This window comes from Globicephala melas, chromosome 10 (genome assembly GCF_963455315.2).
Source record: "Globicephala melas chromosome 10, mGloMel1.2, whole genome shotgun sequence".
Lineage (NCBI taxonomy): Eukaryota > Metazoa > Chordata > Mammalia > Artiodactyla > Delphinidae > Globicephala > Globicephala melas.
The window spans coordinates 1,808,182-1,825,932 of NC_083323.1; the positions used below are offsets into that span (position 1 = coordinate 1,808,182).

A 17,751-nucleotide genomic window follows, 5' to 3' on the forward strand; every position below is an offset into this window, starting at 1 on the left:
CAGGGATGGGGGGGATTCTACCCCCAGGGGACACACAACAAGGGCTTGGTTATCACCCCGGGGGGGGGGTGGAGACTACTGGCACCGAGTGGGTGGTGGCCAGGGATGTTGCCCAACACCCCACCATGAGGGAAGCTCACCCTGGAGAGCAACCTGGTCCCGACGTCCACAGTGCTCCGGGGAAGAAACCCCAGGGATGTCATGAGAAAGCAAGTATTCAAGGAAAATACGGATGGAGTAGAAGCTAAGGAAAGGAGGCGAGGCTGCTGGGAGGGTCTGGAGAGCGCTCCACTCCGGCAGTGTGAAAGGCCCACCAAGGACGCTTTGAAAACAGTGAACGTTTCATCGAGATTCCACACAGTTTTCTTTCTTCTCCTTTTCAATCAGACGGTGTTAGAACCAGATTTGATACTCCGGATCCAACAACTTCAATTTTCACAAGACATCTCTCCGGCCCCGCCCCCAGTCCTTTGGCCACACCCAGACCCTCAGCCCCACCCCTAGCCCTTAGGCCTTGCCCCCAGACCTTCGGGGCACCCCAAGTCCTTATGGTCCAGACCTTCAGCCCCGCCCCGGGCACAGCTCACTGCCCAGGGCGCCAGGATCAACGAGTGTTTTCTCAGAGAATGGGGCAGTCACTGCCCGAAGGCCCAGAGCCGTGCCAGCCGGCATCCAGGTGAACACACAGAGCGCTGGAGAGGGAAAGGAAGCGGTGCATTCAGGGGAGGCTTCCTGGAGGAGGAGTTCTCCACCACTGGGGGCAGGGCATGTTCTGGAGACCAGTCCAGCTCAGGGTTCCCTCGCTGCATTCAGCAGAACTGTGGGGGAGTTGCCGTGCGAGGGACCCCGCGGACAGTGGGGTATCGAAGTGAGTAATACCAGGGCATGCAGGAGAGAACGGGCACACGCATCACATTCCCATGAAGGGAGCCCTGGGGTGCCGGCCCCGGGCCGAACTCTGCCAGCCAGCACAGAGGATGGAGAGGGCCACCGGGGCAGGAAAGACGGGCTTTAGTGAGGTCCTGAGTGACGTGAGCGGGGAGGCGGCGAGACGGGGAGGAGAGGACTGGTGCCGGCTCCGTTCTAAGGGAAGCCACGCGTGGGGATCTCCCGTCGGCCAGCCTGGAGGCAGAGGGGCCACCAAGGACGATGCTGATGTATGCAGGAGGGACTCGGGTGACGGTGGGGAAGACAGGATGGAGGATGGCTAGGTGTGTTTTGGAGAAGGACTCACAGGAGGCTGGGCACAGACACAGAGCTGGAGGCTGCCCTGCCATGCAGAGGCCCTGGCGAACGCCAGGCAGGACAAGAGGAGGCTCCAGGGCTGGAAGGGGATTCAGGGCCAGACCCTGGGCCGAGAGTTTGGGGCAGGCGGTGACCTGCGAGAAGGCAGCCAGGACCCCAGCAGAACAGGGTGCCGGGCCCAGCTGGGGGCCCCGTCCTCTATTGCCTTTGCTTTGTGCTAACCGTCCAGCACCCCCACACTGGGACGCAAGCGGTCTTGCCCATCTCTGTGTCCCCAGGCTTCCTAATTCCTCATCACACGAACGAGCTGAGGCACAGACGCCAGGGGCCGGCTCTGCACCGCTCTGGCCTCCAGCACACTTAGAAGGAGGGCCAGGTCCCCAGGTGGGACCCCGCAGAGGCCAGCCCCTCCACGGGGGAGGCCGACTCCACAGCAGGTGACACACCAGGGCCCAGGACCGGGAGGCGGGAACATCGGAAGATGAGTGGGCTCTTCCCCAGGGGACATCTCACCAAGCAGCCACTGTCCCACCGGGCCTAGACCCACCATTCCCGAGGACGCCGCAGGCACGCCAACTTGGAGCTGGGCCTCCCGAGAGCCACGAGGACCAGGGGATGCCGGAGGAGTCCCGCCGGCCTAGTTGGAGACAAAAGTGATTCCACACTCGACTCCTGCCAGCCATTGGAATAAATAAGTAAACGTTACAAAGCCTCCGGGAGCCCTCCACCACGTCTGCAGGGTGAAGGAGAGACGGGGCGACTTGCCCAGATCTGCCGCCAGCTGCCGCCGGCTCGTGCTGCCTGCTGGGAGCTTCAGTTAGCACCACGCCAGGGCCCAGATACGGAAACCGTGGGGAGGGGGACGTGGAAGGAGGAGCAGGCCATTGCTGGACGCTTCCGCAGAAGCCGTGGGAGCCCCGGGGCAGCCCGGGCAGCCGGAGCTCGGCTCTGGGGTTCACGGAGGGCGTGCAAGGTTGCCTGCAGAAAGGGACACCACCAGGCACTCTCAGCCCCGTGTGCCAGCCCCGGCCCCTGAGAGGACAGCCAGTGACAATCCCCCAAACAAATAAAGTCCAGCAGATCCAGCGGCCAGCCCCCTCTGCCACCAGCATCCGACTGATCCCCTGTCACGCAGGAACCCTAACCCACATCCTCCTTGTCAACCCATCTCCTCCCCAACGCTCAGTGGGCACCCACGGCTCTGGGTGACAGGTGGCGTTCTGTAGAGGTCATTAACTCCAGAGCACCACATTTTAATGCAAAAATGAGCCCTTGTAAATCAGCGCAGCTGCGAAGCTATATAAAGAAATGGGGATGTTAATGTTTTGCTTTTCTTCCCATTTCTCGTGCCACATTATCATAACATTTTCCCATAATCACACCCATAAAAGTCACCTGAAAATACTTCATGCCACAAAAGCTGATCTCCATATCTCCTCCCGGGGGATGTCAAGTGGCAGGTCTTGAGCGAGAAATTCCAGGGTGGAATTCAGCCCAGACGCCTGGTACCGAAGACCCGGCCAGCTGAGTTATAGCACACAGCCCCCGTTTGGGAGGCGCTATCCTCTGGCCTCGCTGCAAACAGTGAGTTGCCAGGGGAGTCCTGGAGGGCGTGGCCCCTGTTGGCGGTGTCTGGGCTGGGGGGGGAGGGGTGTGGGGCTGGGGGGGGCACCAATCAGTCTGTCTGGCTTCCAGGGGCATAACCTCCCCCAGCTCCCCGATCCCTGGGCGTGGAGTTCCACCAATATAAATCCCACAAACAGGCAACCTATCTCCTTATGTTGTTGAAAGAAACACACAGCACATCTTCTCCGGCCAGAAATTCATCAAATGAAAAACACAGTAGGAGAAAAAAAAAAAAAGATGAGAAATAAACTTCTGAATGTCATCACTTCATTCAGTTTCCACTATTTCCAATTTCACCTCTTGGAAAACCCCAGAAATCAAATTTGAACAGCAGGAAAGTGGCATATTCTGATCTCTCCTAAATATGCAATAAATTGTATTTATAAGGAAAATGCAGCATCAGAAAGCCTGCACTTCTTTAGTATTCTAATGGATTAAAAAACAATTCAGAAGTTGTTTGTAATTTCTTCTCATAGTTGCATGAGGTCTATGGCATGTGATTTAACTTAAAGCTACCATTCAATTTTGATGACATTTATTTGAAAAAAAAACAAGTCGAAAACAGTCACATTGCCTCTCGCACCCTACTCCCTGGTACTTTCAAATATAAGACTTTCCTCCCACCCACCGTTTACATGCCAGGAGCAGCTGTCCACCAAGCCCGTCCAAAGAGGAGACGGGCAATCTACGTGAACGCACAGCCTTCTCGGACTTCGAAATAAACACCGTGCACGGTGTCAAGTCACGGCTTAGCGTCCTAAGGCCGCCACTAGCTCATCATTCTCTCCACCTCCCTCATGGTTTATTACAGCCAGTATGTTGTAAGCCAGCACAGCAGACTGCATCTTCGGGGTCTCGGGGTTGAGCACAGCACACAGGCAAACCACTATGGTTTCGCCAGAGCTGTCCCACTCCATCCAAGAACCAGGTCCAGGCAGAACTCTCCTCTCCAGATACGCTAGGGGGAAGACGATCTAACTCAGCGTTTTCCAAGCCATGAGAACAGAGGTTTCCCCAGACCAGAGTGAAGGAGAGTTTCAATTTTCTCATCGGAGCTCATCACCTCCCCAAGATAAGTCTTTACCAAGCGTCCATCCCTGCTGTAATGGGAACGTACACAGAGATGGAGTCTGCATCTCTAAAGAAAGCCATCAAGGGCCCCCTTCCTCTTTCTGTGTCTCCTGTCAATTGTTCCCCAATAGGAGAAAAATGACAAGGCTGTGTCACTATAGCAACTAACTTAATTGGTGGACTGCAGGTCTTTCTCCAGCCAGAGGGTGGAGCCCATCTCCTTAAATATGAATCTCAGCGGCGGCAAGGAAGGGAGGGCTTTCACGGGGCCAAGAACAGGAGAACACCCCTAACCCAAAACGACGCCGAGAAAGATTCCAGTTTGCTTCTAGCGGCGCCAGAAAGTGAACACCTTTTGTGCTGCAGAGAAATGTTGGCGGTGGCAGGGTAATGTTAACAGGCAGGGTAACTGAATCCTGTACGACACTTACCAGTCTCCCTAACTAATGACACAAATAGATCTGCTCCAAAACACAAAAACATTTTGGGTAATAAAAATCCTTACCGATAACAGAAACAATTTACAGACATGGGTGCTATAACTATTCTTCTTCATCCCAGATATACTGGAAAAGAGAATGAAATCACAGGGACTGTTCCATTTGCATTTTATTTGCTTTATATCAATTCTAAAAAAAAGAAGTTCTTTTTTCTCTAGGGCTGATGTTCCAAGCTATCGATTATTATTATGTCTAGTTTGCATTTTAGTGTTTTCATTCCTCCAAGTGCATATGTCTACTTTGTATATTAGTGAAATGTTTTAATTTCTCCAAGTGCCTTTCTGGTGTAATGGGGTGTGTCCAAAAACGTTATCTTATTGTCAGTTATTCCGTTCCATGGAGGTGGAAGCAACCATAAAAATGTGGTTAACCCAAGCTTCGGCTATTAATGATTTCCGCCATTCTGGATTAGATGTTTTTTTTTTTTTTTTACCAAATGTCGTCGTCCTGGTGGAAGAGCTGTTTCCAGAATGCCAGGGAGGCCTCCGCAAAGCAGCCTGAGTGTCCAATGGGATCTCGGGTTCCACCAAGTGTCTGAGCAGCGGGCAGGCCCGGAAGGCCACCTGGAGCAGGCAGCAGTCTGGCAAAGGTGTGAGTGTCAGGACAGACAGAGCGGGTCCCCCTTCAGGTTCAGGAGGTGCTGGGGGGGGGGGCGTGGAGTGAGCAGAGACTGCACACAGAAGGTGAGAAAGGAAGGCCCTGGCTGGCGCACCTGGGGTGGGAAGTGTTGAAGCCACAGGGCAGGGCGGAGGTGTCATGTACTTAACAACAATTAGCAGTTGCTCCTCTCTGTACCCGGAGGGCTGCCTCCCCAGCCAGCCTGTTGTTGCCGGGTTCTCGCCTTGGCACCAACGATGTTGTCCCCAGAGCCGGGGAGGGACAGCAGCCTGGGGACTTGGGGCACAACAACCCCCTTCCCAAACACTGCTGGATGAGCCCCCCTCCCGTGCTGCCACCAGGAAGTGCATTTAAATGACACCTCCTGGGTGAGCCCCGAGTTCACCTGCCTTTCACCTGTTCCCCATGGCCAAGGAAGCCGGCTGAGGCTCTTCTCTGGAACCCTGGGAACGCTGCCCCAGGGCCCCGAGATGGCCGCGAGGAGCTGGGGAGAGGGCACAGACCTCGCTCAAACCCCCAGAACAGCCCCCTTCCAGGCAGCCAGCGCAGGAACGCATTCGGAGGGGCAGGCAGGGTGCAGCCGGGATGGCGGTGCCAGTCTGGGCAGTCGGGCTTGCGGCCCCACGGGGAACCTTCCCGCTCGGAGACCCCTCCCCACGCGTCCCCACGCGTCGCCAGCAACTGCAGCGAAATGCACAACCCGGCTGAGACCAGCAGCACGACTCCTGCTCTGAGCACCGGGTTTCCCCCGCCATTCGGGGAGGATGAGGGGGGGCTGGGCTGTCCCAGGACTCCGCGACCGCGCGCGCCCCGCGTCTCCATGGCCCGCCGCGGTCCCATTTTGGAGAGAGCGAAGGCTCGGGCTGGGAGCTAGGTGGCTGAGGGATGCGAGGTGGTGGCGGGGAGCGAGGCTCCGCGCCGGCCTCTCTCTCTCTCTCCCTCTCTCTCTCTCAATTTTTTTTTTTTTTTTTTGTAAAGAATCCATATTTTTCCATCGCCCATGGCAATTCTCCATGACAGGTGTTCCTCAGCGCCCGTCCTTTCCTCCCGCTGGGATAGGAAGGGACCCGGACCCTGTGCCAGGCGGTCGGCCGGGGAGCCCACCTGCCCGCGCCATCCCGGCCCGGAGCCTGTGCCCGGGACGCTGACCACTCCCCACCCATCCAACCAGCCGCGAACCCGTGTCCGGAGCATTGACCATCCACCCCCACCGCAGTCCCTAGGCTGTGCCCAGCGTCCCACCAGCCTCCATTCCCCCAGCCCCCAGCCTGTGCCCCGGGCGCAGCACCCCCGACACACCCAGGCAGACCCCGACCCTGCTCCCGGTCCCCCAGCCCCAGCCTGTGCCCCGGGCGCCCGCCAGCCCGCGCCACCCCAGCCCCGAGCCCGTGGCCCCGCGCCAGACCCACTGGTTCACCGGCTCGGGTCCTCGGACCCTACTCGCGAAATGCCGGTGGAAGCGGCGAGCCCTCTCCGGGCACCCCAGCCCTCACTTATCTTTTTTAGGAAAGCGCCGGCGAGCCTGCTTCCCGGGAAGGCAGAAGCTCCAGCCGCGCGACCTAGCCCGAGCCCCGCTCCTGCCCCAGGCGCCCCGCTCCGGACTCGGCCGCCGCGTCCCCCGCCGGAGTGTCGCCAGAGGAAAGCTCAGGGCAAGGCGCTCCACCGACAGCCCAGGCAGCGCTGCCCGCCCGCCCCGGACCTGCCGCCGCCTCCGGAGCGCGCGGCTCGGCTCGGCCGGGAAGCCGCCGGCTCGGCTCGGATCGCGGGCCTGGGCCGGGAGTGGCGGCGGCACGCCGGGCAGCCGCGGGCATCGCCGCGCAGGGACGCGCCGCGCCACCCGGGGCCTGGTGCCCGGGCCCTGCCCCGGAGTCGGAGGAGGGAGGCTCAGCGGTGGCGCCGGCCTCCGAAGTGCCGGCCCCTCGCCCTCCCGGCCCAGCGCAGGACCGGCGGGGACCCGGGGGACGGCGCGCCCCGAGCTCGCAACTCCTCACGGACTCCGGGCGGCCCGCGGGGCGCCCCGCCGGAGCCGCGGCCCGGGAACGGGGAACGGGCGCCGGGGCCGGGACCGGAGGGCCGGCCGAGGACCCGGGCCGCGCGGTACTCACTGCAGTAGGCGATGAGCAGGCTGGCCAGGATCATGAACGCCCAAAAAGTTGAGGACATGCTGGGCAGAGCGGTCGCATCTTGCCGGCTGCTGGTCCTGGGCGATGGCGCCATTGAAGCCGCGGCGCCCGCGCGGGGGGCAGCAGCGCGTCTCAGCAGCCGGCCCTGCCCGCGCCCCCGCGCCGGCCTCCACGTGCGGGGCCCGCGCGCGCCATCCTCCACCACCACCGCCGCCGCCGCCGCCGCCGCCGCCGCCGCCGCGCCCGGGCTCCGGCCCACAGCGCCCTGCGCCGGCCCGCCCCGCGCCGCGCGCGCCCGCGCCCGCCGAGCCCGGGGACGCCGGCCCTGCCGCTCTGGGCGTCGCTGCGCGCCCCGGATCGGCGCGCCGGCCACCAATGCGAGGGGCGCCCCCGATGCGCGTGCCCGGCGCCGCGGGGGCCCCGCGGGGGCCCAGGTGCTGGCTGGGGAGGCCGGCGGCGGCCGAGCGGACGAAGCGCCGGAACCGCGCCTCTGGATGGCGACAGAGACGGCCCGGCGCGCCCGCGGCCTGGGCATCTCGCGGGGGGGACGGGCCGGCCAGCGTGAAGTTTGTGTACTGGGGCTGTGTGGTCCGCAGGCCCGTGGCGCCCACATCCTTTCCCCGCCCCTGCCTACAACGCTGGGTCCCAGACCTTGCCTGGGCTGGGGTTACCAGAGTTTATTCCAAGTATAGGGGGCTTTGGACCCTTTACGCGGATGGGCCTTGTCATCCCTGTTCTGGGTTTTTTGTTGGCGTCCTCAAACCCCTGGAGAGCACAGCCTTGGACCCGCGCAGAGTCAGCTGAGCACCCAGGAAAGGCTGCTCCTTTCCCCAGGCCGGGCACTGCCAGGCCAGGACACACGTCCCAGGAGCCCTGTCCTCGGCCCCTCTGCAGTGCCTCCACCTCTGCCTACTGTCCTGGCCTCGGTGAGCGGTCTCCGTGCGCACCATTCACAAGGCTCCAGTCTTGTGTCTCTAAATTCCCCACCCGGGACTGGTCTCCTGTGTTAATGCCGAGGATGGAGAAAGTGCGTCCTCTGAGGTCACTTTCCCCATCCCCACTCCTCCCTCTCCTGTCCCCTCGGCAAGACAGCTCCCAAGTCCAGGTGCTGACCAGATGGTCCAGCTACCCGGGGAGGCTCTGACCCTGCGGTGCCCAGACACACCGTCCGCCTGAGCACTGCCTCCCTGCCGGCTCGTGGACACGCCATAGAAACGCATCCTTCCCAATTCAGGGGTTCTTCCGGATTCTGCGTGAGGACGGGGAGCTGGGGACCCATGAGGTACTGTTGGAGCTGAGGACCCTTTCTCAGGAGCCGCTAGAGGGCCTGAGCGCTGATTGAATAGCTGGGAGAAGCAGAGATGGAAGAAGTTCACTCACGTCCCTCCTTTTGCCTGAGTCCTGGCTGGGGAGGCCCCTGAGGAACCAGGGAGACTGGCATGAGGGAGTGAGGGGACAGCTCTCCCAGGAGCACGCACACGTGCACATCACACACATGTGCACACCGCATATACACACACACAACATACATGCATGTGCGCGCGCGCGCACACACACACACACACACACACACACACAGTGGGGGAAGCGAGCGCGCAGAGAGCAGAAGACGCAGGCCAGGTGGTCTGTCTGGACCCAGGGGTCGGCTCCGTGGGCGCCTTGGCCAGGGGCTCGGGCAGGGCTGGTGTTGCAATATGGTTGTATCCAGGCTGATTTTCTTCATACATTTTCTGGTCCTGTTTAATTACAGTCCTCTGACTTCCCGTCTCAGTGTCTTCCCAGCTGCAGCTGCCCATCTCCCGTGGCTGGCAGGGAGGTGCTGCAGAACCTGGACCCCTGAGACCTGGGGGGGGTGGGCGGGCAAGAGGGCAGGACCCCTTGTCTCCTCTGCCTCTGGCTCAGGGAGGGGCGCCTCAACCGGAGTACATGGAGCCGCCCTGGGTGCCTGCATCGCCTTCACAATTCATTCATTTGATTTCATCCTGTTAAAAGGATGTACCTTGGAAACACGTCACACCTTTCATTTCATCCTGTGCATTGTTCTGGGCATTCATTTACTCAATGTCAATTTACTGAGCACCTACGAGATGCCAGGTGCTGGAGGAGGGAAAGTGGACCAGGCATGCACCTTCTGTCCCCTGGAGATGTGTGGCTGTTTTAGGAAACCAGCCACTACAGTGCAGTGTGGCGGGTGCTGTGAAGGGGGGAGGGCCGTTAGAGAGCCCGCTGGGGCAGAGGAGAGGAGAGTTGGCCCAAATCAGGTTGTGGGGTTCCATAAGGGCGTCCCAGGGAAGCTTCCAGTGGTTTTCAAACATTTTTGGTGCCATCCTTAAGACACACACACACACAGGCAGACAAACACTTGAAAGTTTCACAGAACAATACTTATACCCTCAATACTCTCTGATACGTTCGATTCTATCCTAATTCATTTCTTAAAGTGCTGGTTGCCCACCCAATAATTTTTGCTCACTGTAATTTCCTTTGCTTGACAAACACTGTTCTATAGAGAGATGTGGTCTGTGTTGAACTTGGAAGGATAGATCGGGGCTGTCCTGCGAAGGATGCAGGAGATGGTGATGGTGGATGTTTGGGGAGGGTGGTCTGAGCAGAAGGAGGGGACACGCTGAATGAAACAGTCTCCATCATCCTGAAACTCAGGCCAGGAGATTTTTGTGGCCGCAATGTCAGGAGTTTGACATGTATTAAAAAAAAGAAAATTCAGTGGCGCTTGTTGAAGACGGTAAGGCAGACTATTCAGGGCCATCATGATGTGTACGGGGACCACTGGGAAAGGATTTTGCAGTGGGGGAAGCAGACTGGGCTCAACCCTGCCTGCCGCATGGGTGAGTGGACATTTATGGCCAAGGAGCAGGTGAGAGTCAGTGGATGGAAAATGAATAACAGGAAACATCAGGGTGGGGGGTGGGCTTCTGGCGAAGCCGACCCAACAGGATTCTTGCCGCAGGCAGGCCAGGTGGTCAGAGGTCACCTGGGGGAGTGGGGGAGGGTAAGGAGCCTGATCAGGTTCTGAATAAACAGACTTAGCAGCCTTCTTGGTAAAAGTGGATCCTACAAGGAAGTAGGGCCTAGAGAAGGTTCTGGAGCCTGACTAAGGATTGCTCGAGCAAAGAACCTTTGTCAGGTGGAAAACTTTAGGAAGTCGGAGTGGATCGACCAGTTCATGCCCTGTACTGAAAACTCTCACCAGAGAGAGGAAGAATAATGGAGTTCTTGGTGCTCATGACTCGGAATCCAGGGACACGGAGAGCTGGACACCCAGTGAGGCCGGAAGGCGTAAGGTGGTGGGAAAAGAGACAAGGCTGGGGCCTCCTGACCGGAGGCCGCCGATCCTGATCTGATCACAACGGCACAGCCAGGAGGCAGCCCAGGAGTAGGGACAGACACTGGTGGTTCTTGGAGGCCCCGTGAGGGACCAAGATGGAAACAGGATGGGGATGAGCAGAGCGCTGAAGTCTGTTGCTAGGCAACAGAAAGCCAGCTCTGGATCCAAGCATACTACCCAGTGACAGTTTGTTGTTGTTGAGTGGCTGGTTTTGATTACTAGCCAGAACTGATAGAACATTAAATTTTGAAACTCGGGTGAGTTTATTAGAGAATCACACCACCACCTTCACTTCAAGCCTAGGAAACAAGGGATGGAAGTGTTCGACCCCGAGGAAATCCTTGGGTCTCACCCCACATCAAGTGGATAGTCACAGGGCTGCTGAGACCTGGCCCGGGGAGGGGCGCCCTGCACCGTGGACGGCTCAGGTGGCCACGGAGGCAGGAATGGACGGACCCTGTAGAGGAGGCGTGGCTCGTGAGGGTGGGTCCTCACGACTCCTTCCAAGTCTGGACAGGAAATCTTGGCTCGTCTTCGACATAAGCGTGCCTCATTTTCCCCGCTCTGCTTTTGAAAACAGGAATATTGGTTGTGGTTTTCCCATTCGCTTTTTCTCCTCCATACTGAATGTCATATTTGTCACTCTGTCATGGGCTGCCAGGCTCCCTGGCAGCTCCCAGAGCTCCTGAACTGAGCAGGATGTTTTAACTGGGTGAGATGGGATGTCTCCACTGGGACAACGGGGAGGGACTTTGTTATGAAAAAGCAGGTCCCCTTTTATGAAGAATACACATGGGTCTAGGTAGCAGGCAGCTAAAGGGCTGGACTGTGGTGGCCTGGCTGCCCCTCCTCTGGAAACACTGCCGGTTTCCCTTTGAGGGCTGGCACCCTCGTCTCCCGTGTGCGTTTGGAAAGACATCACTTCCAAAGTGAGTGCAGGGGGAGGGTGGAGGAGGGGAGGCAGGCCAGCAGTCAGTCGGCAGCAGGTGTACAAGTCCATGTGAGAGGCAGGCTGGCTGCTACTCTGGGAGAGAGGGGATGAGGGGACACAGGTGCACTCAGGAGCTGTTCAGGAGATGGGATTGACCGGCCATGGGAAATGGGAAGGGGGGGACCAGGATGGAGGTGTCCTGAGTGACTCCAAGATTCTGGCTAGAAAACTGGGAAGAGGGTAGCGGTGTCTCCTTGCAGACGGCAAATAAGTGAGGTCAGCCACTTCCTCTGTGAGCTTTCAGGCTGATGGGGAAGCTGCAGCCCAGAAGGAAGTATCAAAGGGCAGAAGATACAGAAGCAGGAGTGGGAAGTTTAGGCAGGTGCAGGCTGTGATCTCCAAGGAGATGGAGAGCAACCTGGTGGAACTCTCAGCCCCTGGAACAGTGCCTTCCAGGGACTTGGTAGAGGAAATCTATGTGTCATTTTTATGAACAATCACCCATTTTATCGATTCAGTCTTAATAATGATAAGTGGTGCTTTTTCTCTACTGTGTGCCAGGCTCTGTTCCATGTTCTGGGCAGGTAGAGACGGTTGACTCAGCCTTCAGAACCATGCCCTGAAGCACTCCGTTTCTGAATTTACAAGTAGGACAGCTGGGGCGGGAAGGAGGTAAGGGGATCGCTGCAGTATTTTTAGCTGGTAAGGGCTAGCAGAGGCCGGACCCAGGGAGTCTGACTCCAGACAGGGTGCTTTTCAGCCCTGTTGCTCCCCTGCCTCTCATTACTCAGTTAAGTTCACTTACAGAAAAATTTGTAAAACGGACGGATAAGCAAAAAGAAAATCAAATGTTCCTTCCTTCCACCACTCAGTTAAGCACACTTGGCATTTTGTTAGTAACTTTACACTTCTTTTGGCACGTTCACTCTGTACATCTTTATTTTGTCTTATTTTTGTATCAGCTTAATTGAAATATAATTTACATTATATTTGGGTATGGGTATGATTCACCCATTTAAATAGTGTATAATACAATAATTGTAAACACCTGTGCAATCATCACAATCAATTTTAGAACATTTTTATCACCCCCCCCCCAAAAAAACCCCAGACCCTCTGTTACCCCAGAGCCCTCCATACCGCCCTGGCAAGCCCTAGACAGCCACTAGTCTACTTTCTGATTTATAGATTTCTTTATAGATTTGCCTAATCTGGGCGTTTCCTATAAATGAAATCATGGAATATGTGGTCTTTTGTGACTGGCTTCTCTCTTTTAGCATAATGTTTTCAAGGTTCATCCATGTTGTAGGCTGGCATCAATACTACTCTCCTTTTAATGGCTGAATAATATTCCATTGTACGGCTTGACCCCTCTTGTTTATTCATTCATTAATTCATAGATATTGGGTTCCTTCTGCCATTTGGCTATTATGAATAATGCTGTTAGTCACATTATGAACAAGTTTTTGTGTAGACATATGTTTTCATTACTCTCAGAGACATGCCTAGGCGTGAAATTGCTGGGTCCATAACTCTTGTAACCAGGCTCTTTATATGTAGTGGACGTTATTTCACGACACCACATACTCTTCCAGAACGTTGTTTGCATGCAGTCTGAAATTCTGTAATGCATAAATACCACGTTTTTTTTAATCGATCATTTTTTGGGGACATTTAGACTATTTCTAAGCATTTAGAAAGCATTTAGACTATTTAAGGATTTCAGCAATGAACACACTTGTACTTAAATCATTTCCTGTAGTTATGGTTATTTGTAGAAAAATATCATAGAACTAGAATTGTTAGGTCAAAATAAAGACACTGGTTTAAGGTCTTGCTATATACTACTAAATGAATTTCCAAATAATGTTATATTAATTTACATTTCTCCAGACAGTACCTGACAGTAACCATTTCAGTCAACCCATAGCAGCCTGGTTATTATTACTGACTCAAGTAACTTGGACAATTACTTAGTTGATAAAAAGTTCTTATTATTTTTTCCATTTGCTTTTATTTGCTCTAATGAAGATTAACATGTATATGTCATTTTAACATCTTTTGTGCATCAACTGTTTATGTCCTTTGCCAAGTTTTCTCCTGGTGTTTTGTCTTTTTATGATTGATGAGTAAGAACTCTTTTAACTTTGCAATTAATTTCTTTCAATTTTTTGAAACGTAAACAATACAGAAAGGTATAAATAAGACAACAACAGGTATTACCAGTCTTTCACCTATATTATAAATCTTTTTTTTCAGCTGTTGAATGGATCATGGGACAATTTTTCCATTTGTAATTTTAAATATGCTGTCAATGGGAATATGGGTTTTCATCTTTTGTATCTTTTGATATTTATAACAGCTTTACAGAGGTGTATTAGTCGGGGTTCTCCAGGGAAACACAACCAATGAGAGAGAGAGGCAGAGAGAGAGAGAGAGAGAGAGAAGGATTGATTTAAGGAATGGGTCATGAAAGTGTGGAGGCTGGCAAGTTCAGAATTTGCAGGACAAGGCAGGCTGGAGACCCAGGGAAGAGGTGAGGTCACAGCTGGAGTCCAAAGTCCATCCAGAGGCAGAATTCCCTCTTCTTGGGAGACATCATAGTGTTTTCTCTTAAGGCCTTCAATTGATTGGATGAGGCCCGCCCACGTAATGGAAGGTCATCTATTTTCTCAAAGTCTGCTGTTTTAAATGTTAATCATACCTTAAAAATAACTTCACAGCAATATTTAGACAGGTGTTTGACCAAACAACTGGGGACCATAGTCCAGCCAAGTGGACATGAAATTAACCATCACAAGATAAGTAATTGTCATATAATAAACAGCATACATTTGGAATGGACATTTTTAATAAATTTTGGCGTGTGTGTGCCTGTGAAAACATCACCACAATCAAGAGAAAGAACGTATTCACATCCATCTCCTGAAACTATTTCCACTGGCCCTTTGCAATTCCTCCATCCACATCTCCCTGCCCAATCCAACCATGGTTTCTGTCATGATACGTTAGTTGGCATTTCCTAGATACCTATAAAAATGGACTTATATACAGTATATCCTCCTTTTTTTCTGGCTTGTTTCACTCAGTAAAATTCTTTTGAGATTCATCCACGTTACTGAAGAGATCAATAAACAGTTCATTCCTTTTTACTGCTGCGTAATGTTCCATTGCATGGATACAACTGTTTTTCCTGAATTCACCTGTTGACGGACATTTGGGTTGCCTACAGTTTGGGCTGTCACACATCAAGCTGCTGTGAACATTCAGGTGTAGTTTTTGTATAAGCACATGTTTTCATTTCCTGTGGGTCAATATTAAGGAGTAGAATGGCTGGATCATATCACAGCTACAAACTTAACTGTGTATGAAATGGCGAACTCTTTTCCAACATGATTGTCCCACCTTACATCTGCACCAGCAGTGTATAAGAGTTCTATGTGCTGCATATTCTCACATCCTGGTGTCTTTTTTATTGGCATCATCCTATTGGGTATAAAGCAGTATCTCATGTGGTTTTATTTTGCATTTCCCTAATGACTAATAATGTTAAGAATGGGCTTACTTGCATATGGGCAAATAAACATTTCTGTGGAAAGTACCCACAATTTTTTACTGAGTTGTTGGCTTTCTTGATTTTTGATAGTTCTTTATATATTCCAGACACAATCTTTTATCAGACATGTAATTTGCAAATATTTACTCCCAGTCTGTGATTTGCCGTTTCATTCTCTGAACAGTGTCACTTGAAGAGCACAAGTGTTTAATTTTGATGAAGTCCTATACATCAGTTTGCTCTATAAAGTACATATTTGGGTGTCCTATTTAAGAAATTTTTGCTTAGCCCCAGACCAAAGATGTTTCAGACATGTTTTCTTCTAGAACTTTTATAGTTTTAGGTTTTTCATTTAGATCTATGATTCATTTTGAGGTAATTTTGTACATGGTGTGAGTTACACATACAAGCTTATGTTTTTGAATACGAATACTTCAATTGTTCTGGCACCATTTGTTTGAAAGACTGTCCTTTCTCCACTGAATTTTCTCTGCAGCTTTGTGAAAAACTGGCTGACAGCATTTGCGTGGCTCTATTTCTAAACTCTCCACTCTGCACCACTCATCTATTTATCTGTCTTTATGCACTGATTTGATTACTGTAGCTTTACAGAAGGTCTTGAAATGAAATAGTGTTAGCTCTCCATTTTTTTCTTTTAACTTTCCTAGATTATTTGCATTTCCATATGAATTTTAGAATCAGTTTAGGGTGTAATTGTCAACTTAACAGTTTTGAGTCTACTGAGCCATGGACATTGTGTATCTTTCCATTCAGATCTTATTTAATTTCTCTCAGCAATATTTTGTAGTTTTCAGTATACAGGTCTTCCCACCTTTTGCCATATTTATCATATTTTTGGTACAAAATGATATTTTATTAATTTTTAAAATAACTTTTATTTCAATTTTTGATTGTTCCTACTTTACAGAGTTTCATTCGACTTTTTATATTGATCTTATATCCTGCAAAGTTGATAAACTCGGATATCAGATCTATTATCTTTTTGTTGATTCCATCAAGTTCCTTCAGAATCCTAACTTCTGCGAATAAAGACAGTTTTACTTCTTCCTTTCTAATCTGGATGGCTTTTATTTCTTTTTCTTACTTTATTGCATTGGCCAGAAATGCCAACACAATGTTGAATGTAAGTAGTTGGAATGAACATCATTGTCTTATTTCTGATCTTAGAAGTCAACCTTTCAGTCTTTTCCATTATGCCTGTTGTTAGCTGAAGTCTTTGCACAGGTGCTCTTTCAGGTTGAGGAAGTTCCCTTCCATGCCCAGATTTTGGAGGGTTTTGTCAGAAATGGATATTAAATTTTCTAAATATTGTTTCTGTGTTTACTGAGACAATCACATCATCACTTCCTTCAATTACTATTTTAGTTGTGTTTTCATTTCCATTCAGTCCAAAATACTCTCTCATTTCCCTTTTAATTTCTTCTTTGAACCATAAGTTATTTGGAAGGGGCTCATTTAGTCTCTAAACATTCAGAAGATTTTCTAGAGATTTTCTTTTATTGATTTCTAATTTAGTTTTGTTGACAAAGAACATAGTTTGCCTGACTTGAGTCCTTTAAAATAATCTGAGACATGTTTTATGCCTAGAATATGGTCTATCATGGTAAATATTTCATTTGTCCTTGATAAGAATGGAACACTGCTCTTGTTGGGCGGGATGTTGAACAAACTTCTGTCACACTGAGTAAGTTTTCAGCGTTATTCATATCATCTGTATCTTTACTGATCTGTCTACTTGTTCTATCAGTTACTGAGAGTCATCGCAGTCTTTGCCTATAATTGTGGATTTCTATTTATCCTTGCAGTTCTATCAGTTTTTACCTCAAGTATCATATTGTGAAATTCTGTAATTAAGTACATGACCACTTAGGATTGTTGTGTCCTCTTGATAAATTGATCCTTCTATCATTACAAAATGGCCATACTTGTTTCCAACAATAGTTTGCTATGAAATCTATTCTGCCTGAAATTAACATATCCACCCTATTAATATAGCATATCTTATTACTTTTTACTTATTTGTGTCTTTATTTTGGGGGTGAATTACTTCAAAACAGTACACCGTTGGACCTCCCTTTTCTATCCAATCTGACAATATCTGCTTTTCAGTGGGCATTTAGATAATTTACATTTAATGTGAACATTTATTAGTTAGATTTTAAACTACCACACTGGCAGATGTTTTCTATTTTCTCAGCTGTTCTTTTCTTCCCATTTCTCTCTTTTTCTGCCTTCCTATGGAGTAATTGAATATTTTTATGATTCAGTTTTATGTTTTTTTCAGCTTCAACTCTGTTTTATTATTTTAGTGTCTGCTTCTCACAGTGTAGCTTTATTATACCACACTGAAGGTATATTATTACACCACTTCATTTACGGTATGAGTAACACACATACCTGCTATTTCTGACGTCCTTATTTGAGTAGATCAATTCTTCCATTTAGTATTATTTCATTCTGCTCGAAGTACTCCTTTTACCGTATCTTACAGAGCAGATCTGTAATAGATTCTTTCATCTCTTGAATGTCTTAAAAAACATTTATTTCACCTCCATTCTTGAATAATATTTTTTTAAGTATAGAGCTCTATGTTTACTGATATTTGCTTATTTATGTGTTTTCTTTTAGCACTTTAAAGATGTTTTGTCACTATCTTCCCTCCTACATTGTTTCCAACAAGAAGTCTGTTGTCTTTCTTACATGTGTTCCTCTGT

The 17,751-nt window shown here is 51.2% G+C and overlaps 1 protein-coding gene across 1 annotated transcript in view; it reads right to left on the bottom strand.

Moving 5' to 3' along the window:
• TAFA5 (TAFA chemokine like family member 5) overlaps nt 1–7,370 on the bottom strand; it is a 193,979-nt gene extending 186,609 nt beyond the window's left edge. Inside the window, exon 1 of the mRNA XM_030855597.2 lies at nt 7,166–7,370. Coding sequence (XP_030711457.1) covers nt 7,166–7,277 — 112 coding nt within the window. The 5' untranslated portion in view covers nt 7,278–7,370. The remainder of the gene's footprint in view (nt 1–7,165) is intronic.
• Between the last annotated feature and the right edge of the window lie 10,381 nt (nt 7,371–17,751).